Source organism: Doryrhamphus excisus, linkage group LG3 (genome assembly GCF_037039965.1).
Source record: "Doryrhamphus excisus strain RoL-2023G ecotype Guam linkage group LG3, RoL_Dexc_Guam_v1.1, whole genome shotgun sequence".
In the NCBI taxonomy this organism is placed as follows: domain Eukaryota; kingdom Metazoa; phylum Chordata; class Actinopteri; order Syngnathiformes; family Syngnathidae; genus Doryrhamphus; species Doryrhamphus excisus.
This window is the reverse complement of record NC_136359.1, coordinates 2,609,956-2,633,266: the sequence shown is the minus strand read 5'-3', so window position 1 is coordinate 2,633,266 and position 23,311 is coordinate 2,609,956. Positions and strand designations below refer to the sequence as shown.

At 40.1% G+C, this 23,311-nt stretch overlaps 1 protein-coding gene across 2 annotated transcripts in view; it reads right to left on the bottom strand.

Moving 5' to 3' along the window:
- nf2a (NF2, moesin-ezrin-radixin like (MERLIN) tumor suppressor a) overlaps positions 1-23,311 on the bottom strand; it is a 43,258-nt gene that overhangs the window by 12,113 nt on the left and 7,834 nt on the right. For both annotated transcript variants that reach the window (XM_058070669.2, XM_058070671.2), the window contains exons 5-15: positions 16,969-17,037; positions 16,810-16,892; positions 13,998-14,073; positions 12,631-12,765; positions 11,463-11,537; positions 11,246-11,359; positions 11,044-11,166; positions 10,748-10,965; positions 8,130-8,232; positions 6,143-6,261; positions 4,823-4,982 (exon numbers count right to left, since the gene is read on the bottom strand). In XM_058070669.2, the coding sequence (XP_057926652.2) occupies positions 4,823-4,982; positions 6,143-6,261; positions 8,130-8,232; positions 10,748-10,965; positions 11,044-11,166; positions 11,246-11,359; positions 11,463-11,537; positions 12,631-12,765; positions 13,998-14,073; positions 16,810-16,892; positions 16,969-17,037 (1,275 nt within the window). The remainder of the gene's footprint in view (positions 1-4,822; positions 4,983-6,142; positions 6,262-8,129; positions 8,233-10,747; positions 10,966-11,043; positions 11,167-11,245; positions 11,360-11,462; positions 11,538-12,630; positions 12,766-13,997; positions 14,074-16,809; positions 16,893-16,968; positions 17,038-23,311) is intronic.

Sequence of the window (23,311 nt, the reverse complement as noted above, 5' to 3'; positions counted from 1 at the left end):
ATTTTAATTTTAATTTTAATTTTAATTTTAATTTTAATTTTAATTTTAATTTTAATTTTAATTTTAATTTTAATTTTAATTTTAATTTTAGCCTCCTTGTGTCTCGAAGAAAATCGATGTCTTCTGCATTATAAAAACATATATGTCTTTTGCATTGAAAGAGTTAAAAACAATATTTTTTTTCAAGCCACAATATTATGAGAAACACAAAAACAAAAAGTAAAAATTAGGCTGGGGGATAAAATTTATGTAAATATGACCAAAAAATAAGATATTTCAATTCTATCTGTACAATGAGTATAAAAAATATTCTCTAATAAATTCTGACTAAACTGACAAAAAAATTATTTAAAAAATAAAATGCATAAAATCGGTTATACAGGGTGGGCCAAAAGTAGGGTATATTTATATTTATATTTAATATTTTCCCTATTATAATAGGGATATTCGTCCATATATTCACCCATCCACTTTCTATTCCACTTAGGAATAGAGGGGACATCATGGACATTTTAAATATACATAAAGCATCATCAAAACTCGTAAAAAAAAAACTTGTACAGTGTTAACTGTTGGCTCACAGCCATAATACTTGTAGCGCACACGAGTGCTGTCAACACTGGGGAGCCGCGGTTCAGTGACACAGCTTTTTAGACAATAACGGCAGTGTGTTGACACACACCGACTACTCTAAAGGATATCCGACTTTACTTGATATGCTGGCGGACATGTGGAACTGTTACAGAGAGGTAGTGGATTAGCGACGTACAAGCTGCCGTGGCTTCCCCTCGGCTAATCGCGCTAAGGGAGAGCAAAATGTAGCTAACCGAAAGACAGTTAGCGCACTTTGGTGGGTTTACTGCCATCGATCCGCTCGTGTTATTCCAAGGCGGCGTGCTCACGGCGGATTGAAGACAGATCTATAACATCAAGATCTATAACTGCTCCTCCCCCTCTCTGCGGCGGAAGATCGATGGCGGCGACGTTAATTGTTTCTCTCTCGGTTTTGAAACAAGCTGCACGGGCGAGCATCCAATTTGTAGTATAATTCTCAAGGTCATCGTGGCGACCGCTGAGATGCCCTTGGCGGAAGAATACATAGTTGCGTGTCAAAATGACAATCACTTTTCTAGACTCTTTTGATGGCAGTCAGTCAAAGAAAGTGAAAGTGAAATTAGACTGGTATGGAGCAATGCGATCAACCACGACTGCATGCACGACAGTCATGAAAGACGACGATGATATCCTTGAACATGTGAAAGAATCTGCTCATATGAAATGGACAGTGATAACTAAGTAACCAAGGGAACTTTGGTTCAGTAGAGTTCGCCTTCTCCCCTTCATTATGTCTCCCTATCAGATATTCTAATGGCAGTGAATCGAAGAAAAGGAAAGTGAAAGTGAAATAGTGGAGAAGTCAACACAAGATCAACATGAAGTATAAAGATGTTTTATCTTTGAACATGTGAGAAGAACCACTCCTACGAAACGGAAATTGGCAACGGTCCAAGCCACTCAAATGCTGGGACCATCGTGAAGGATGACGATGGTATCCTTGAACATGTTAAAGGAACTGATCCTATGAAATGGACATTGATAACTAAGTACAGTGAGGAAGCACATGGGAACTTTGGTTCAGTAGAGTTGGCCTTTTCCCCTTCATTATGTCTCTCTAGCAGTGAATCAAAGAAAAGGAAAGTGAAAGTGAAATAGTGGAGAAGCGTGATCAACATGAAGGATAAAGATGTTTTATCCTTGAACATGTGAGAAGAACCACTCCTACGAAATGGAAAGTGAAATGGACAGTGGCAACGATCAAAGCCGCTCAAATGCTGGGACCATCATGAAGGATAAAGATGGTATCCTTGAACATGTTAAAGGAACCGATCCTATGACATGGACAGTGATAACTAAATAAACAGAGAAAGAACAATGTCAGTTTAATTCAGTATACTTCACATTTTTCTTGTCGTTTTGTTTCCCAAGTGTGATCTAGACTCTTCTGATGGCAGTGCATTCAATAAAAGGAAAGTGAAAGTGACAACACAACATAAAAAATAAAGATTACAGTTTATCCTTGAACATGTGAGAAGAACCACTCCTACGAAATGGAAAGTGAAATGGAAAGTGGCAACGGTCTAAGCCACACAAATGCTGGGACCATCATGAAGGATAAAGATGGTATCCTTGAACATGTTAAAGGAACCGATCCTATGACATGGACAGTGCTAACTAAATAAACAGAGAAAGAACAATGTCAGTTTAATTCAGTATACTTCACATTTTTCTTGTCGCTTTGTTTCCCCAGTGTGATCTAGACTCTTCTGATGGCAGTGCATTCAATAAAAGGAAAGTGAAAGTGACAACACAACATAAAAAATAAAGATGACAGTATATCCTTGAACATGTGATAAGATCTGATAACTAACTGCCCATTTAGTTCCTTTTCTTCCGCTTTTCCCCTTCGTTCTTTCTCCCAAATGTGTTGTGATAGCCGTGAGTCAAAGAAAAAGAAAGTGAAATGAAATTCACAAAGTGGAGAAACCCGGTCAACAATGAAGATGGTAACCTTGAACACGCGGAAAGAATTAGTTCCTATGAAAAGGACAGTGATAACTAAGCGGCATAGGGCTCTCATTACTATAAGCCAACACTTCCAGTGTAGGAGCCAACCACAGAATAAAAGGAATTGTTGTCTTATTTTCTTATTTATGTCTTATACGTCCTTTTCTTTTTTGTTTAGTTGCTCTATTGCCATTCCTATCTCGCTTCCAAGCGTTTTGGTTTGTCTGTTTAAGGCGAATAAAGGACTTTCCAGAATGTTGCTTTCGAGGACAGCTTGATGGAACGCAGTGAATCCAAAAAGAAGAAAAGGAGGCGGGAAAGGGACGGATCTTTGCTATTGTGTGTCGCCATCATCTCCTATTGTATTTGCAGAGAAAGCCAGGCTTACGGCGAGGGAGTCGGCAGATCGCTTTCGGAATTGATTTCAAGTGCTGTCAGTCGGTCGCTCATTGTACGGGATGATTGGCGGCAGCTCGCCGTCTGGAAAAATGACAGACGTGTCAGAAAAGTCCATCCCGGCGATGATTGTGTGTCGAATCAGAGTGACGAATAGACTCAGTGGCGTCACCGCCTCAACTCTTCTAGGATGCTTAACCGGCTTCCAGAAGCACTGACATGTCCATTTTTTTTACACCCACTTCCTGGTTCTTCTTTTCACCAGTCCAGGCCCAAAGGCGGGCAAGGTGCTGCACTTTGAACAGCCATGCTTGAATGCATTATGCTATTATTTACATTCATTGTGCGTGCTTGGGTACGGAGGAGAGCGCAGGGTTTATGTGCAGAGTCGCCGCCCTGCGTTTAAAGAGGTATTCATTAATCATCCAGAGCATTCTTCACACTTTGCTGGTCTCGCCTTGCGGATGTTTTCCCTTAACTTAACGCCCTTTCCGGACGCTCCATCACCTCCCGTGTCCTGGAGAGCAAGATGAATGTGCGCAGCCTGCTGTTCCATTTAAGCCGCTTTTCTTTAACTTTGAGCTTAACTTTCACATCCGTCCACCCGAAATCAATTAGCACCGCATAAATAGGCGTGTTTTACAGACGGGGACAAGAATGGAGGAGCGGCGGGTTTTTTTTTTTTTTGGAGACAATTAACTTCAATGGAGTTGGACATCAAAGCGGGAAGATAAAGGAAAGAGTGAAGAAATCAAATAGACTTTTAGAACACGTCCGCTGTCGCTGACTAATCTATTTTAAAGTTTGGGCTTGACTTTTTCAAGACAATGAAAATTAGAGTAGACATTCCAAACCGTGTCTACACATTTTTCTCACAATATTTGACTTTTAAAAATATATTTTTTCTTTAAAATTGCAACTTAATGCTGCTAGAATTAAATGTTATTTTCCTCATCATACAACATAACACACATATTCCTCATAATACAACGTTATTCTCATAAAATGATGACTTTTTCTCATTAGATTACAAGCGCAGACCTCCACCAAGTGCCATACATGCTAACGTTAGCAAGTAAGTTAACACCTAGCACAATAATGCTAAGTGTTTATGTCATAATCTACCTACAAAAATTGATAAAAATGCTATTAGGCTAATGTTAACATGCTACCAATGCTAACAATAGCATGCTAACACATAGCATAATAGTGCTAAGTGTTTACATAAGGGTCTAGCTAAGATAATGGCTAAAAATGCTATGATACTAATGTTTGTATGCTAACATGCTAACTATAGCACGCTAACATGTAGCATAATAGTGCTTTGAAAGAGCTTTATACATAGGTCTAGTTATGAAAATAGCCAAAAATGCCATTTTGTTGATGTTAGCATGCTAGTATTTTTCAAGTTTCTGTTTGTTTTTTATTTTCAAAATATTTGAACTTTCTTCTTAAACAATCTCCATAAATGCTATGACTTTATTCTCATAATATTATAACTTTTCCCACCAAGCTAATTTTCCAAAAATTACAATTTTATTTTAGTTTGATTCTCATATTATGACTTAAAAAAACATATTTTTCTTTAACATTTCAACTCTATTCTACTATCCCTCATAATGATCCAAGTTTATTCTCATAAAATTGTGACATTTTTCTTCATTAGGGTACAACTTTTTCCCCGTTTCTCGTTTTCTCTGTTCCGCGGGCCGCACTTAGGACACCATGTTTTCATGCGTGCTGACTTGTTAAACAGTTAAAACCACAGGAGCGTGTCAAAGAGCCACAAATGGGATGAGCGTGCATGTCATCAGATTAGCGGCAGCGAGGTGAGAACGTGAAGATGTTCCCGAGCGGTTACCTTTTTTAAGTTGCTGTGCTTGCTGGTGCCATGCTCGGCGTTGTGGTTGTGGATGACGTCCAGCGGCGTTTCACGCTCCTTCAGCTTCAGGCTCTCGATCTCCGTCTTCAGCTCGTTCAGCTGCTCCTGAAGGTGTTTGCTCTTTTCCAGGTACTCCACCCTGAAGTGAGAGACCGAAAGAAGAAGATGCAATTTGTGGCCACATGTGGAAGTGGCGTTGTCACATTTTTATTCGGGATGTAAATCTCTTTGTGAGAGACGATTCAATACGTGTCAGATACACGGGTTACGATACGAGTCAAAAGCGATGTACAGTGGTGTGAAGAAGTGTTTCCTCCTTCCTGATTTTTTATTTTTTTGCATGTTTGTCACACTTAAATGTTTCAGATCATCAAATTTTTTTATATTAGTCAATGAAAGCACAAATGAACACAAAATTATTTTGAAATTATTATTAACGGAGGAAAAAAAATCCAAAATAACATGGCCCTGTGGGAAAAAGTGTTTTTTAAACATAACGTAACTGAGATTAATTGAGATCTATTAGTGTGGAAAAGCTTTGGGACTCCAGCAAACCACAGTGAGAGTCATTATCCACAAATGGTCAAATCGTCAAACAGTGGTGAACCTTCCCGGGTTGTTGGAATGTTGTCATTGACTAGTATTTACATTAATTTGATGATCTGAAACAAATAAGTGTGATAAACATGCAAAAAAAAAATCAGGAATCATATTACTGTAAATTGTTTGTATTTTAATTTATTTAATTGATAGATTTTTTTGTCAGTAATTTTCATTTACTTTATTTATTTTTTTTTAATTTTCTACTGCTTTTCCTCACAGGGGTTGCTGGAGCCTATCCCAGCTGTCTTCGGGCAAGAGGCGGGGTATACCCTGGACTGGTGGCCAGCCAATCACAGGGCACATATAGACAAACAACCATTCACACTCACATTCATACCTATGGACAATTTGGAGTCCCTAATTAACCTAGCATGTTTTTGGAATGTGGGAGGAAACCGGAGTACCCGGAGAAAACATGCACACTCCACACAGAGATGACCAAGGGTGGAATTGAACGCGTGAGGTCTGCACTCTAACCACTCTACCGCCGTGTAGCCCATTATTTTATTTAATCAATTAAAAATATAATCAATACATACATTAAAATGAATTTTCCATTTTTGTGGGGCCACAATTTGGGTCGCGACCCAGCAGTTTCTTCTAGGAAGAACTGGTTATGAGAATAGCTTACAAAAAGCATAAATGGAAAACCAAGAGTGGATGTTCTGTCACTGAAAAATGCGGTCGGTGACTCACTTCTCTTTCTCGATCTCCATGGAGAGTCGTTTCATGTCGGTGTCTTTAAAGTCAAAGCTGAGGTTCTCGCTGCTGAAGCTCAATTCGGAAGGCATGCAGTCCGCCGGCAACGTTGGGTTCTGGAAGGGGGTGGGGGAGGGTGAGCGATGGGGAGACGGATGAGACATTAGTGGAAATTCAACAAAGACGGGTAAAGGAAGTAAAGAAGGTAAAAAAAAAAGAATAAAATGTAAGCAATGGAAAACAGGCTGAAGGGCACATTGCAGGAAAAGGAATACATAAAGATGGAAATAATAAACCCGTACACATCCTGTCCAAATGTCACACTCACAGCCGCCACCTGTCAACGCCTAATACACAATATAAATGGAAATCCCATAGTTGTCGTGCCAATGTAAGCGGCGGGAGGGTTGGGTGCCTGCGACATAAACGCATTCTGGCAGAGCATGAGACAGCAATTTGACGGCAAATACAGTGCACCCCCCCTTTGGTACGTTTTTGTGTGTGCTGATGGTGAACACGCGTGTCCGTCTCGGTCAGAAGCATTTGAGTACACATACGGTACATGTATGCATGTGACACACAGCCAAAGGGGGACCTAACAGAGGAAAACACAGGCAGTTACCTGGGACCTCAAGATTTCCAAGGGCCCACAAACGTCTCGTAAAACAAAATAATTATTGATTTTTTTTCCCCTTCAATTTAAATTACACATAACGTCACGCGGGCGTAAGAAAGCGTGCCGTTCGCTTTCAAATCGCTTTTATTTTAATCAATCTGGCTATTCAAATATACACGCATACATGACGTACACAATACGCATCTGGTGTGAAATAAAAAGTCAAAATTACAAGATAAAAACTCTAAATTACGAGATAATAATTCAGAAACATTGCTTTGAAGAAGAGGCTGCACGGTGGGCGAGTGGTTAACGCACAGACCTCACAGCCTGGACACCCGAGTTCAATTCCACCCTCTGTGAGGAGTTTGCATGTTCTCCCCGTGCACGCGTGGGTTTTCTCCGGGTACTCCGGTTTCCTCCCACATTCCAAAAACATGCTAGGTTAATTAGCGACTCCAAATTGTCCATAGGTATGAATGTGAGTGTGAATGGTTGTTTGTCTATATGTGCCCTGTGATTGGCTGGCCACCAGTCCAGGGTGTACCCCGCCTCTCGCCCGAAGACAACTGGGATAGTTACAACCATGTAATATGTCACAAGCTCTTTAAAAGTATATTTCAGAAGCTTTTGGTCAAATCTAAGACAGCTGGGATAGGCTCCAGCACCCCCAATATCAGATATCTGTAAGAAAGCCAATCCTTACCAGGATTATATTTGTAAGGCATATTGCTTGTATTAAATATAGTTTATTTGATGTATTTGTTTTGGGTTTTTTTTTTTTTTTTTTTTTTGGGGCAAATATATGAAACATTACAGTGCATTTCTTATATCAATCAAAATATAACTTTCCATTATTCATGCCACAGTCTTGTTTTCCCATGTTATTATTATCATTGTAATATTATTATTGTTATCATCATTATTATTATTGTTATAATCTTCATCATTACTACCATTATTATTGTTATTATTATCACCATTATTATAATCATCATTAATTTTACCATTTTCATCATTATAGTTGTAACAATTTTTGGATTTTTTTTTAATTATTATTTAATTTTACAGACTTCATTGCTTCTTGTAGAGTGCTGTATCATTCCATCTGTTGTTTTCTGAAATCCGCAGTATTTGTGCTTTTATTGTCAATTTATTAGCTCACTTTTTCTCCCCTAAGTGTAACATTTACATATCATTTTCTGGATTGCATGTGTCTAATCTTGTGCATTAAAAAACAAGAACTTGAGACTGTGTCTGAACAGGTGACCAATTCAAACATCAGTTTCTTCTTGTTAAGCCAAATAGTATGAGAATATTATATAATCTAATGTGTAATTGTGTACTTCTGTGTTTGAGGTGCATTACCGTGTACACTCTGCTTGTTATCTCCAGGAGCTTGTGTTTGGCCCTGTGCTCAGACTCTCTGGCTTCCAGCAGGTCCTGCTTCAGCTGCTCCGCCTCCTTGGCCCTGAGGGACACACGGCGGAGGACAACTTTAACGCTGCAAAGTTACATTAGCACTTCTTAGGAAAACTGCACAAACCGGGGGAAAGTCGGCGTGTTATTATCCTGCCCGGAGCTCGGGTAGACGCGGGTGTCGGTGTTCCCAAGAGCGCAACGCAGCATCACCTATGTGGGCCTGGAGTGGGCATTTGCATGTGGAGTGCCGCGCGTTTAAATTTCTCTCATTCGCAGAGTGCTCGTCCCCAAAAATTGCATTAACTGGCGAGTGGTTAATGGCGCCTGTTTGAAATGATTGCCTTCCACAGTTTGAAGTGGCGCCTGTGGAGTGATGCTGCTAAAATGGAGACTTTGACGGCTTCGCTGGGACGCCGGCATCCACCTCGTCTCCCGAGACATAAAAAAAGACACTTCAAGGAGACGTTCAATGTGTTTGGTGCAGACATCTGAGAGAATTTGGGTGGCAAAGATGAACGTTATTTTAAGTACGGTAAAAGAGCTGATTTGATGGCGAGCCACCACGGCGTGGATTGATACAATCAAGTCGTGCAAATTAAAGGTGAGCTTTTGACCTGCAGCGTGACTGGCGGATTAAAAGCTCTACCTGCGATTCACATTCATATTCAGCGGCGGCATATCGGTGCACCCCCGATGTGAGATACTCAGACACACTGAGGTGCGTCACGGGGAGCTTGTTTCTCGACTTAATGTTAACCTGCACTGCCGACGCCCTCGCACGGAAGTCTTTTTGCGTCGGCGTGTTTGAAAAACAATCCTGGAGCGCGGGCAAAAACATCTTTGAGGATCTGAGCAATGACGTGCGATGAAATAGAAAGGACTTGTTGGAGTGTGTGGAAGTGTTGATGTGCGCATTGTGTGTGTGTGTATGTGTGCGCCAATGCATAGGCAACTTTTTACATTATATCTGCATGTAAATGTTAACATTGTGTGTATGTGAATGGACAGACCAACATGAACATGTATGTGGAAATGGACAAATTTTTACATGACATACGGTATGTATGAGAATGGACTTACTAATGTTAATGTGCAATATGTGTAAACGGGCAATATCTACGTTGTGTCTGCGTGAGAATGGACAAACTAATATGTGCATTTTGTATGCAGGTAAATAGGCATGCAGATGTTTTTATTTTGTGTGCAAGTGAATGGACCGACCAACATGTACCATTTTTTGCACAGTGTGTGTATGTGGATATGGACATACAGATGTTTACACAATGTGTATGTGAAAGGACAGACAAAAATGTGCATGTTGTGTACATTATGTGTAACTGGACATACTGCTGTTTACATGTGTTATAGGAGAATGGAATGACTAATATGTGTATTTTGTGCGCGTAAATGGGCATACAGAAGTTTACATGATGTGATTATGTGAATGGACAGACAAAAATGTGCATGTTGTATGCATTAGGTGTAAACAGACATACGGATGCTTACATTATGAGTATATGAATCGACAAACAAATTGTGCATTTTGTGTTCTGTATGTGTACATTTTGTGTACGCGAATGGACAGACAAAAATGTGCATGTTGTGTACATTATGTGTAAATGGACATACAGCTGTTTACATGTGTTATAGGAGAATGGAATGACTAATATGTGTATTTTGTGCGCGTAAATGGGCATACAGAAGTTTACATGATGTGATTATGTGAATGGACAGACAAAAATGTGCATGTTGTATGCATTAGGTGTAAACGGACATACGGATGCTTACATTATGAGTATATGAATCGACAAACAAATTGCGCATTTTGTGTACAGCATATGTACATTATGTGTATGCGAATGGACAGACAAATATGTGTATTTTGTGTACAGTATGTGTAAATGGACCGAGTTTTACACTATGGGTACGCGAACGGACAGACAAAAATGTACATTTTGTGTACAGTACGTGCAAATGGACAGAGTTTTACATTATGTGTACGCGAATGGACAGACAAAAATGTGCATTTTTTGTATGTCTACATTATGTGTGTATGTAAGGAACAGAATCATATTTGCATCATCTACATGTGTGAATGGAGAGACAGATGTTTATATTCGGTGTGTATGTGAATGGAGAGACACGTCCGCGCAATGTTTATGTGACTGGAGAGGCTGACGCTCATTTTGTGTGTATCTGGATAAACAGACTAATGTTTACGGCGTGTGTTAGTGAATGATGCGACAGGTTTTTCCATGTAAATGTGAATGGACATACAGATGTTAATAAGTTATGTGTCTATGTGAATGGACAGACGCGTTTCCAGATATTTGTGCATGTGAATGGACAGACAGTGTTCACAGTATGTCGCTATGAATGGATCGACGTGTGCATCATGCCTGTATGTGAATGAAGTGACTGGTGCGAGAATAGACAAACATTGTACATGAGTGGAAAACCATCAACATGCGTCTGTATGTGTGTGTCTGTGTGTGTACGTACGTAAATATTTAAAATGGAACCCCATATTTGCAGTTATGTAAATCCCGCCACCTTGTCCCCACCTCCTTTCCGACTCCTCGGCCATCTTGAGCGCCAGCATCTCCGCCTCCAGCATCTTCCGCTCCATGAGACGCCGCTCCTCCTGGCCCCGCATGGCCGTCACCTTGATGCGCTGCATCTCCGTCTCCGCCTCGGTCGCCTTCTGAGCCAGCAGCTTGGCCTCCTCCTCGGCGATCTGGGCCTTCTCGGCGAGCAAGTCCGCCGTCTGCTCCGAACGCAGCTGGAGGCGGCGATCCGGGCGGAACAGGAAGATGACGCTGTGAGTGGAATTAACGACAGAGCATTAAGTGGAACCTACCAGCGCTTCATTGGCCATGTTGGCTTCATCTTGCAGCTGAATCAATCTCCTCTCCAGCTCGTCGCGTGCCCGTTCTGCCTCCTCCCGGAGCTGCTTCTCCTCCTGCAGGCGCTGCCTCTCCATCTGGATGGAGTCCACCACAATTGTCCGAGACAATCCAACTTGTCCCCATTTGTTCTTGATTTATTAGCGCAATCAGCACCTGCTTCTTGGCTCGCTCCTCCTTGGCCTGGGCCTTCATCTGCTGCACTTCCAGAGAGTCCACCCGCCGCCGGCGTATAAACAGGTCATGGCTGCCAATGCACAGCTGCAGGATCTGCAGGGCATGAACCAGAGGCCAGAGGTTGCTTCTCGCAGTTGCTGAATCCTGACGAGCTTCAGTTGAAGTTGTGAATGTTCGAGTGTAACGAGCAACTCACCAGCTTGTTGACTCTCAGCCGTGAAGAGTTGAACTTGAAGACGTTGGCTTTCTTGTCCAGAGGTTTGATGGTGAACTTAAACAGAAGGAGGAGTGTCAAAAGATCTATTAAAATGTCTGGTGGGAATGGAATAAATTAATGAATCACACAATGAAAATAATCATATTAAAAATTAATTCATAATAATCATAAGTCATATTGTGGTTTGATTATCCTTCCCTCACTATATTTTTTCAGATATGAATTAATGAATGAATGAATTGTCACTGCTTTGTGGTGGACTATGGGCTATTATTAGGCAAAATATATTGAAATACAAATTATATGTAGCATTTTGGTCACTAGGCAACAAGAATGAAACAAAACGCTGAGACATTAGCTTAAAAAAAGGCACTCCTCCCATTCCTTGTGGAAGTGGTAACTTTTTAGTTTCCGTTTAGAAGAAATACATTTGAGGCTAACTAGGCAGCAAGAATGAAACAAAACGCTGATACATTAGCTTAAAAAAAGGCACTCCTCCCATTCCTTGTGGAAGTGGTAACTTTTTGGTTTCTGTTTAAAAGAAATTAATTTGAGGCTCACTAGGCAGCAAGAATGAAACAAAACGCTGAGACATTAGCTTAAAAAAAGGCACTCCTCCCATTCCTTGTGGAAGTGGTAACTTTTTGGATTCCGCTTAATAAATTTGAGGCTCACTGGGGTCATTATAGCCTAGCTTTAAGATGTTTATATTACATTTATAACGCTTTGCAGCCTTGTTGCTATTGTGGAACTTTTTTATGCAAACAAGACGTGACTTACTCTGCTCTATGGCATTGCTGTCTATTGTTGTTATAAACCTTCCTATTTTGGAAAAGAAAAAAAAACTTCAAGTATCACTCGGACACTATGAACATCCAGCAGCAACACAACATTTTGGCATGACTGCTATTTTGATCGCTTTCAAAAATCAAACAATCTACAGCATAATTAGGAAAACTATATAACATATTTAAGTCAAGCAGACTGCTAAACTGAAAGCGACATAATGACTGGCGTCGCGGCAACACCTCACACCGCCAAAAGGTCAAGTTTGCCGTTTCATTCGCAAACGTGATTAGCAACCAAGCCGCCGCTTGGTTGCTAATCACAGAGGGACACGTGCTCTGGGTGCTTGCTATGCACCTACCTCTTTGTCGCTGTACGAGATGTTGCGGATCTCATTCCAGGGGAAGGAGCACTTGGGGGTCAGCCTGTTGTCCGGCTGGTAGATGTGCAGTCCCAGGGCGTCCACTCCCAGGAGAAGATCTGTTCCCTTTTTGTTCTGATTTCAAAAAATTACAACTTTAGTTGGTTTTGTGGATGCATGGCGTTGAAGCAGGCCATATAGCTAGGTGCCCTGAGTTCGATTCCACCCTCGGCCATCTCTTTGTGTAGTTTGCATGTTCTCCCTGTGCGTGCGTGGGTTTCCTCCCCCATTTCAAAAACATGCTAGGTTAATTAGCCACTCCAAATTGTCCATAGGTATGAATGTGAGTGTGAATGGTTGTTTGTCTATATGTGCCCTGTGATTGGCTGGCCACCAGTCCAGGGTGTACCCCGCCTCTCACCCAAAGACAGCTGGGATAGGCTCCAGCACCCCCCGCGACCCTCGTGAGAAAAAAGTGATAGAAAATGAATGAATAAAATTTTAAATTTTAAATTTTAAATTTTAAATTTTAAATTTTAAATTTTAAATTTTACATTTTACATTTTACATTTTACATTTTACATTTTACATTTTACATTTGAATAACATTGTTTTTCTTTAATATTTCAACCATATGCTGCTAAAAATACCTACTTTTGCCTCATTTTATGTTATTCTCCTAAAATATTTTTGTCTTCATATTACTGCTCATTTTTGCTGGGTTTTTGTTGTTAAATTTGATTTTTATAATGTGTGGCAAGCCAATTAAAACAAAAAAACAAAAAAAAGAGCCGCAGGCTTCAAAAAGGCCCCCAGAGCGCACTTTGGACACCCCAGCATTTGCTCAATCATAGAAGTTGTCCATCCTGTTGTAAATATATGAAATGATGATTAATAAGGAAGATATCCGTTAATAATAACAGCAGTAACGCAAACAGGATGTCAGTCTTGTTCTTCATACAATTAGAACTTAGAAATTAGAACTTGAAATTGGAGCTGTTGGCGGATGTCATTTGGCAGCATCCTCCCAGTCAGCACTCGTTTGGTGTACTCCGCTTGCCAAAACCATTCGTCACGAGCTGGCCGTCGGCGCAGCCCGAGCTCGTTTACGTGAGACAAAACGCTACGGTAAATGACTTAAGCTGAGCTTGACTCCTCTGTGGTATTTGAAAATGTCTCGGCCTTTTAGAAAACACATTGATCAAGGCCACGGGGCCCCCGGTTGGTGTCGTTAGCTTGATTTTGTTATGACACGCTGGAGGCGCCATACTCTGCATCATTTATGCTCTTGTCGCCTCTGTGAGGAGATTAAAAAATGCACCGTACTCAAAGCGAGTCGATGGATAAGACAGAGCGTGGCAGCTCACCCTGATTAAGAAGTAGTTGACGCCGTACATGTCCAGGTCCTGAGCTATCTTCAGATACTCCATCTCGGCCTCCTCCCTGGTTGACAGACACATAGACAGACGGAGGAAGATTGAAGGAGAAGGGGCGGTGGGGAAGGGGTGAAGGACAGAGGAGATGAGTCCATGTTTCCTCTGCTTTTGTGTGCACCATCCATCATGTGCTGTATTTAAAAAAAAACAACAACATTGAGCAGCTCATGGTAGAAGTGTTTTTTTTTCCTGATTTCTTATTTTTTTTGCACTGTTTCAGATCATCCGACAAATTGAAATATTAGTCAATGACAATATAAGTGAACACAAAACATAGTTTTGGCCCTGTGTGAAAGCCATTTCTAAAGCTTTGGGACTCTAGCAAACCACAGTGAGAGCCATTATCCACAAAAGGTGAAAGCGTGAAACTGTGGTGAACCCCACTCCTGCGAAGGTTCACATTTTCACCTTTTGTGGATAATGGCTATAATGGCCTTGTCGCTATTGTGGAAATTTGTGCAAAGACGTGACTTACTCTGCTCTATGGCATTGCTGTCCATTGTTGTTATAAACCTTCCTCTTTTGGAAAAAAAAAAGAAACTCCAAGTATCAATCGGACACTGTGAACATCCAGCAGCAACACAACATTTTGGCATGACTGTATTTTGATGAAAAATATACTGAACCAAGTTGACGATCTACCACAAGATATGTTCGTTTACACTGCATCAGCTGAGAGGTGTCACTCAACCAAAATGACGAGAGGACAAATATGAATGAGTTCCAAGACCAAAAACACAGCTGAACTTTTTGGAAGGTGTGTGTGTCCCATTATATCTGGCATAAAACTAACACCGCAATTCAGAAAAACAACATCATAGCAACAGTGAAATACGGTGGTGGTAGTGTGATGGTGATGGGCTGTTTTGCTGCTTCAGGACCTGGAAAACTTGCTGCGAATGGAAGCGTGAATTCAAGATGAGTGGGCCAAAATTCCTCCACAGAGACTCATTGCAAGTTATCACAAACGCTTGATTGCAGTTGTTGCTGCTAAGGGTGGCCCCACCAGTTATTAGCTTTAGGGGGCAAGCACTTTTTCCACACAGCGCCATGGAGCTTTGGAATTTTTTCTAACCCTTAATAATAAAAAGTTTCATTTAAAAAGTGAATTTTGTGCTGAGTTGTTTTTATTAACATATTTAGATTTGTTTGATGACCTGATACATTCAGGTGAAACATTTTCTCTTTGTATTTTGACTTCATTCTTAAATAATATTATATATATATATTATTTTTATTTTTATTTTTATTTTTATTTTTATTTTTATTTTTATTTTTATTTTTATTTTTATTTTTATTTTTATTTTTATTTTTATTTTTATTTTTATTTTTATTTTTATTTTTATTTTTATTTTTATTTTTATTTTTATTTTTTATATATGTGTTGTGGATAAATAAAAAAAAAAACAACAATGGGCCGCAAAATTGGACACCCCTGCCCTACCGTATATCTGAGTCCAGCCACCCTATGGAGGAAACTGTCCACCTACAATGACGTTATGTAATATTATATTGCATTTTTCCGGTCAGGTGACAAATAATCCTTGGCAGAAGTGCCCTGGAGACATCATGTGAGTGTAAATCAACACCCATTCATTCCAACAGTGGCTCCGCTTGAGTTCTCGCAATCATCTCCCTTTTGTGCAGCCGGGACATCACTTCCCAAACAATTAAGAATCCCGAAGCCGAACTTAAGTAAAGAATCTCTTCCCTCTGCTGAGCTTGAAAGGCTTATTGATCAGCGTGACTGACTCAATCATTACTTTGGCCGGGGGAACAAACCAAAGGTAAAAAAACTTAACCGCCCACACCACGAGCATTCGCTCTCTCGTTTCCATCGTAGTTCAGCAAAGGACAACAGCTGAGTGACTCACATTTACTCTGTCATCTGACTTTTATGGAGGCAATTAAAGCAGCTTTTTGTAACAAGCGGAATGTACATGCACAGCATTTAACAGCTTTGCTCATCCATCCTTTGTAATGCAAATATTGGAAATAGGCGAGTATAGTCGGGAATGCTACAGTTGGATTGAATGTCATGAAAACAATGATCAGAAATCGATTTGTTAGAAAATATTATATTTTTCTTAGAAGCTGTTTGTGCATCCATTAGTTTCACCGCATACGACTTCTCATATGTTGTTAATGTTTGCGAAAATCACATAGTAGTCAAGTCAAAATGTTGTGTTGCTGCTGGATGTTCATCGTATTAGAAGTTATACTGCAAGTGTCTTTTCTTTTCCATCAACATAGTAGTCAAGTCAAAATGTTGTGTTGCTGCTGGATGTTCATAATATTAGAAGTTATACTGCGAGTCTCTTTTCTTTTCCATCAACATAGTAGTCAAGTCAAAATGTTGTGTTGCTGCTGGATGTTCATCGTATAAGAAGTTATACTGCGAGTGTCTTTTCTTTTCCATCAACATAGTAGTCATGTCAAAATGTTGTGTTGCTGCTGGATGTTCATCGTATTAGAAGTTATACTGCGAGTCTTTTTTCTTTTCCAGCAACATAGTAGTCATGTCAAAATGCTGTGTTGCTGCTGGATGTTCATCGTATTGGAAGTTATACTGCGAGTCTCTTTTCTTTTCCATCAACATAGTAGTCATGTCAAAATGTTGTGTTGCTGCTGGATGTTCATCGTATAAGAAGTTATACTGCAAGTCTCTTTTCTTTATAGTAGCGAGAGACATTAGCGGAAAATGAAATTCTGCATGATTCTACATAATTCTACAGAAACATACCTGGTGCGACCCCTGTGCCCTGCGTGACATGCCGCAATCCTCTCCTCCCACATCTCGGCTGTCATCTGATACAGGTTGATCACCTGGTCAACGGAAAATCATGATGAAAACCGGAGAGACGTGTTAGCAACAAAAGCCACCAATGTGGCTACCACTCACCCGTTTAGGCAGCAGCTCCTCCTGAGCCAAAAAGCCGGGTTTGTGGACGTTGGGGTTGTAGTCTCCATACTGTGAAATAAGACGATGATTTAAAATGTACGCTCTGAAAGCAGAGAAAAGGCGTGGATGCTGTCCGAATGATTAAGCAGTTAAGAAACACCCGTGGCAGACACTCAGCCACTTGCCCACCTAAGCAATAAATCAATGTTGTCCAGGGATGCTGGGACAGGGAGTCCAACCAGCAACCTTTCTTTTGTTAGAAGGAAACTCTGCAATCTGAACTATGCATTCCCTGATACTTGAAGACCCTCGGAAACAGGGGTGTTCTAACTATTTCCACCAAATTTCCACATAATGAAAAATTACTACTACGTTACTTTGTTTTGTTTCTCATTACCGTATTTTCTGGACTATAAGTCGCTCCGGAGTATAAGTCGCACAAAAATGCAAAATTTATTAAAAAATAATTATTATTATTGTGTGACCACTTAAAGGATCACTGACATGACTCATCGCCTTGGATTAAATGTGTTGTTTCTTATTGCGTTCTACATTGTTCGATTTTTGAAAGTGAAGGTAGATCGTATACTTCAGTATATTTTTCATCAACATAGTAGTCAAGTCAAAATGTTGTGTTGCTGCTGGATGTTCATAGTATTAGAAGTTATACTGCGAGTCTCTTTTCTTTTCCATCAACATAGTAGTCCTGTCAAAATGTTGTGTTGCTGCTGGATGTTCATTGTATTAGAAGTTACACTGCAAGTCTCGCTCTTAAAAAAAATGCATAATTAGGTAGATAAAAAGATACATAAGTCGCACTGGAGTATAAGTCACATTTTTTGCGGGTAATTTATTTTCCAAACTACTTGACCAAAACCGACATTACGTCCTCTTGGAAGGAAAGTTCTAACAATAAAAGAATCGAGAACAGGCTGAATAGGTGTAAGATATGCTAACACAATGCTTATTCAGCTACACCAAAAATAAACATGAACAGAAAAAAGTGTTTATGTAACATAAACAGTTTTTTCATTTATAAGTCGCTCTGGAGTATAAGTCGCAGGAACGGCCAACCTATGAAAAAAAGTGTGACTTATAGTAAAATACGGAAAATACGGTACATTATGACTTTAAAAAAAATACTTTTTCTTTAATATTTCCACTCTATCCTACTAAAATGACTTTACATTTCCTCATATTACTACTTAATTCTCATAAAATATTTTTTTTCTTGTAATAACATTTTTTTTTTGATATTTTGACTTTTTCCTTGCAAAATTAAAGCTGTTTTTTCTATTTCTTGACATTTTCCAATAACTTAGCATCTTCTCCTTGTGATATTATGACTTTATTCCCATAATACTTCAGCAAACACATTTTATAAAAATTACAACTTTATATTGTTTTGTTTGTTTTTTCCTTTAATACTGTATTTCAACTTTGTTACTAAAATGATATTCCTCATAATATTACAACATTATTCTCCGAGATTATAACTTTTTCCTCTTATTCTTGGAAAATGACTGCAGATTTTACCACTGCTCTTCATTATCTCTTGTTTGGTTTAATGCATAATACATGTACTAGTCTGTAAATGCACTCTGACTATTAATACGCAGTATTTCTATGAAGTGGTGAACGCTACAGGCTTATCTGATACTGTTTACATGTTTTGGCTCCTATTTTCCTGAAGGCAGTTTATCCAGTGTTTAAAAATTCCGACTTCAGGCAATTAATGTTGCCTGAAGTCTTTATTTTACATTTTTTATATATAATGTATTTTTATTTTAAATTTTTGCATTGGTTTTACGACTGTATTGCGTCACTCGGGGAGTTGCTTCTATTTCCTTTGACCTCTCATGCAGCCGAAGAAAAAGTCGCAGCGCTCCACATGTGTCACTGTGACAGTCTACTGCGACAAAGCTAATTTTATCTTTCATCGTCATGCTTCAGATTAACCAACGTGGGCTTAACATTGACTGTGGAGTCAAAGCAGCAAATAGATGGAGGAGTAAGCAGAAACGTGCTCCGCCTTTAATGGATTCCTGGAGAAAAACACCGGTTCATTAGTTCCGAGGGGTATTTTGTACAACGATCGGGCATTCATCATTCTTTTTCAAATCATTATTTCACACCTGTAGTCGCTGAATGTCATTTCATTTGGGAAAAGGTCAAACGGGCGGCTGCCTCCTGCCCACCGATATCACAAATCACCCGACTCAAACTGACATCAAGCATGTTTGTCGTGGTCCGTTTCCTGCTGTCATGCTTCTGTTTTGTTAACCTTCCATCTGAGGCGGCTGTCTGTTGTGTTTGTCTCCTTCAGACCCCCCCTCCCTCCGCTGCATGCTCACTTCGGGGACTTTTGAAATGACACAAACCGTCACACTGAGCACGAATCCAGCAGAACCAACTTTATTTGTTGGTGTGTTGTGTTTGTTTCTCATAATATTACAACTTTTTAAAAAGTAACGTCTTAACGTGACTTTCTTCACAACATCCCGACTAGAAAAAGTCTTGTTTTGTGAATATGGGCCAATACGAAGCTGGACTATCCGCCAAACTGTTGCTGAAGTCTGATACCTTTCCAACGTTACTTGGTCGTGCTGAAAAGCCTGAAATAAATAAACTTCTAATAGTGGAGAAGGCAGCAGTGGTGTTCAAGAGCCCGCTGTAAATCATGATGATGGCTGGGTTTGCTTGACAGATGAGGCGATAACAAGTGGATCAGTGTTAGAATAAAAATGTAGATAGAATGAATATAATGTCAGTTATCACCCTTATATCCATTTGCTTAGATAATAGGAAGTGTTTGAATGTGCTGAAGAAGAAAAGTTCCCGTGACCCTGATCAAAGACCCCCAGCGACCCCCAAGTCCTGGAGGTGCCTGGATGCACCAACAGCAACCCTGCAGATGTTCATGTTAATCCTGCAAGAATGTGTCAAGATAGGAACTCATAAAACAATAAAGGTAATGACTCTCACATATACATACACACATAGACAAACAAATACAGCTCATGCAACTGCCCCCCCCCCAGAGTTGCACAACCATGTAGTAGGGACCCCCAAAAGACTATAAAAAGAGAGGAGCGGCATGTAACTGGGTATGTGGTTTCACTCTCCTCGCTGCGAGTAACTTTGATTATTGTTTTCTGTCTCTTCTGTATTTCTGTATTTAAGTGTTTTTAAAAGTGTCACAGGAGTTTGAACCTGACAATCAGACATTTTGATGAGCTGGTTAGGTATGGCGGAGACAGGGATCTCACAGTTTCTGAGTCTGGTGATGTTGTACTATGTAAAATAAATGAGTGGATTTACTCCCATCACAAACTTTGGGTCATAATGATGATTTTTCTCATTTACTGCGTGCCTTTACCTCCTTTCATTTTCAAGCTACAACCAAAAAATAATAATATTTTCTTGAAAAAAACTACTATTCTTGTATTGTTGTATTCTTGTCAAATTACAGCAGTTTTGTTCCATTTTTGCTGTTGTTTTTTTTCCTGTTTTCTTGTTAAATTTGATTTTTAGAATGTGCCACAGCCCAAAAATGGTCCTCAAACTGAAGATTCCACTCACCATTGCTTCTCTTCAGGGAAAACCGCATTTAGGAAATTTTGCCCATCATCCACAATGCTTAAGTGAAACATAAACACACGTCTTTCTCTTTTGTGTGTGTTCTAAAGATATCAAAACAGATAAAAAAAAGGTAGCTCATTACTGCACCTACAAAACCCACCATCAAAATACCTCCTCAAACCTGAGTTAAAAAATATTAATATTAAAAAAATATTGTGTAAAATAAATATTTATAAGTTAACATACAACAATTTAAGGCAACAGCAAATATATTTTTTGTTTTGTGTAAACTTAAAACATTTGAAAATATCACTAAAATATTATTGTGTAATCTGTTAAAACATACTTTTTGAGTTCTGTGAGCTTGTCAGGGTTTACAGTGTAGTTGAAAGTGTATCAACTCCTACAATTAGCATAAACCAAGCCCACAAATGTTGCTTAAATTCAAAGTTAAAGATGTTGACCATTTTTTGGTGTAAAGTATTAACTATTATTGGCTCTATATTTTCTGAAATGTTTGCTATATTAAGCAATGTTGTGACTTTGGTTCTAAAAAAGGGCTTAAATACATTGTTTTTTAATAGTACCTTAACCCATGTATCTGGTAGCTGAATGATGAATATAGCTTAAGATGTTTACATCTCTACTTACTGATGAACTGCGTTAATTGTGGCCAAAAAATGTGATAAATCAAAATGAAATATTGTAATAGATTGACAGCCCAAGTTTGCAGGCATAGCCTTGCTGGGGTTTTTCATTTTTTACAGTTTTTCTGTTGCAGCGTGGTTTTAATTTTCCATCACTATCTTGTTTAAGGACATTAAGGATTCGTTGATCACTTCATCACCGTCTCTGCCTCTGCATCTGGGGTCCAACCAAAGACCAGAGATTTCTGTCGTTTAGCAGCCACATTCGTCAGTGGGCATGTGAAAAACAGATCAATGGATCCATGAAAAATACGGGTCCTGAATCTGAGGTGTTTTTAATCACACGCCTTTGCCCGCTCAGCTGCTGCTGCGGCCCCTTGGCTCGTCACCTGTTGACAAAGCTGACAATCACCTGAGCTTCATTGCTATTCCGCACCTTCCCTCCCACAATTACCACAAACAGCGTCACGCTCGGCGGCGGTAATTGATCCTGGGAGACCGGCCGCGTGTCAGCGTTTGACCATTTTCCAGCGGCGACACTTTTCCAAAGCTAAAAATACAAACCGAGGCAGATCGACGACTTAAGGCTGCGACTGTCTCGCTTCCGCCTCGGCTGGAGTCACATCTTAGTCCAGCTCACACTCGACTGGGCCTCGGCGCCAGAGAGACTCCCATCTGTATCCCCCCTCCACTCCCTTCCCCCGAGAGAGCAGCTTTATCTCCAAACCACCCTGTCAAAATCCACTTGTGCCACGGCGCGCAAACGGAATACAAAACAGGGAGGAGAAGCCTCTGCAGATTCGGTGATGCTGGATAGCTCGGGGAGGAAAAAACTTGAGCTTTTATTTCAGTAAAGGAAGATTCCAACATCGTGAATCACCACATATTCCTTAAGCAAATCCATTTCAATCACTGTTGCATCCTTGGCACATTTCATTCCAGACTTTGTCACACAAGATGATGGATGGAGCCAAATAGCACAATATGCCCGCAGGCAGTCATGCACGTGCCCAAAATTGAGAGCTAGCCTTTGAGGCTTCAGATTCTTCTCACGAGATGAGACGATGCACGAGATTGTGATTTTTTTTATCCCAGCTGTCTTCGGGCAAGGTACACCCTTGATTGGTCGCCAGCCAATCACAGGGCACATATAGACAAACAACCATTCACACTCACATTCATACCTATGGACAATTTGGAGTGGGTAATTAATCCTTACGCCTCCCAAGTATCTGAAAGAACTACAGCACCCGGATTTCCTCGACCCCAATGCAGCACCTGAAGGCAGCGTTGGGCCGTCAGCAGAGTGATGGATGCTGAGGAAGACACCAGATCGGTACAGTAATACAGTAAATATCTGTTCACCCATCTAAATTATCTGTAATGGGCGGGGCATAAACTGAAAGTGGGTGTGGTTTAACCAGAAATGGGCGGTGCTTCAATCAGCACATTATTTAAAGTCTAAAATTGACATGGATTGATGAGAAGTTGCTATATGTATTATTCTGTATTATTCAGCTATATTGTACTGTGTATGTGTGTAAGTGATCATTGAGACTATTCTTTAATTATTCTACCGCTTTTTCCTCACGAGGGTCGCGGGGGGTGCTGGAGCCGATCCCAACTGATGGCCAGCCAATCACAGGGCACATATAGACAAACAACCATTCACACTCACATTCATACCTATGGACAATTTGGAGTGGCTAATTAACCTAGCATGTTTTGGAATGTGGGAGGAAACCGGAGTACCCGGAGAAAACCCACACATGCACGGGGAGAACATGCAAACTCCACACAGAGATGGCCGAGGGTGGAATTGAACCCTGGTCTCCTAGCTGTGAGGTCTGCGCGCGAACCACTAGCCCGCCGTGCCACCCTTCAAACAATCAAACAAATGTTAATATTTAGTCAATGACAACTGAACACAAAATGCACTTTTATTCCAGCTGTATTTCCCTTGATTTTTGCTTCCTACCAAAACAATTTTTTTATTAATTTTTTTAATCATTGTCCTGCTAGATGGCCGGACATTCTCCTTCAGCAGAATTCATGCTTCCATTTATCACAGCAAGTCTTCCAAGTCCTGAAGCAGCAAAACAGCCTCAGACCAT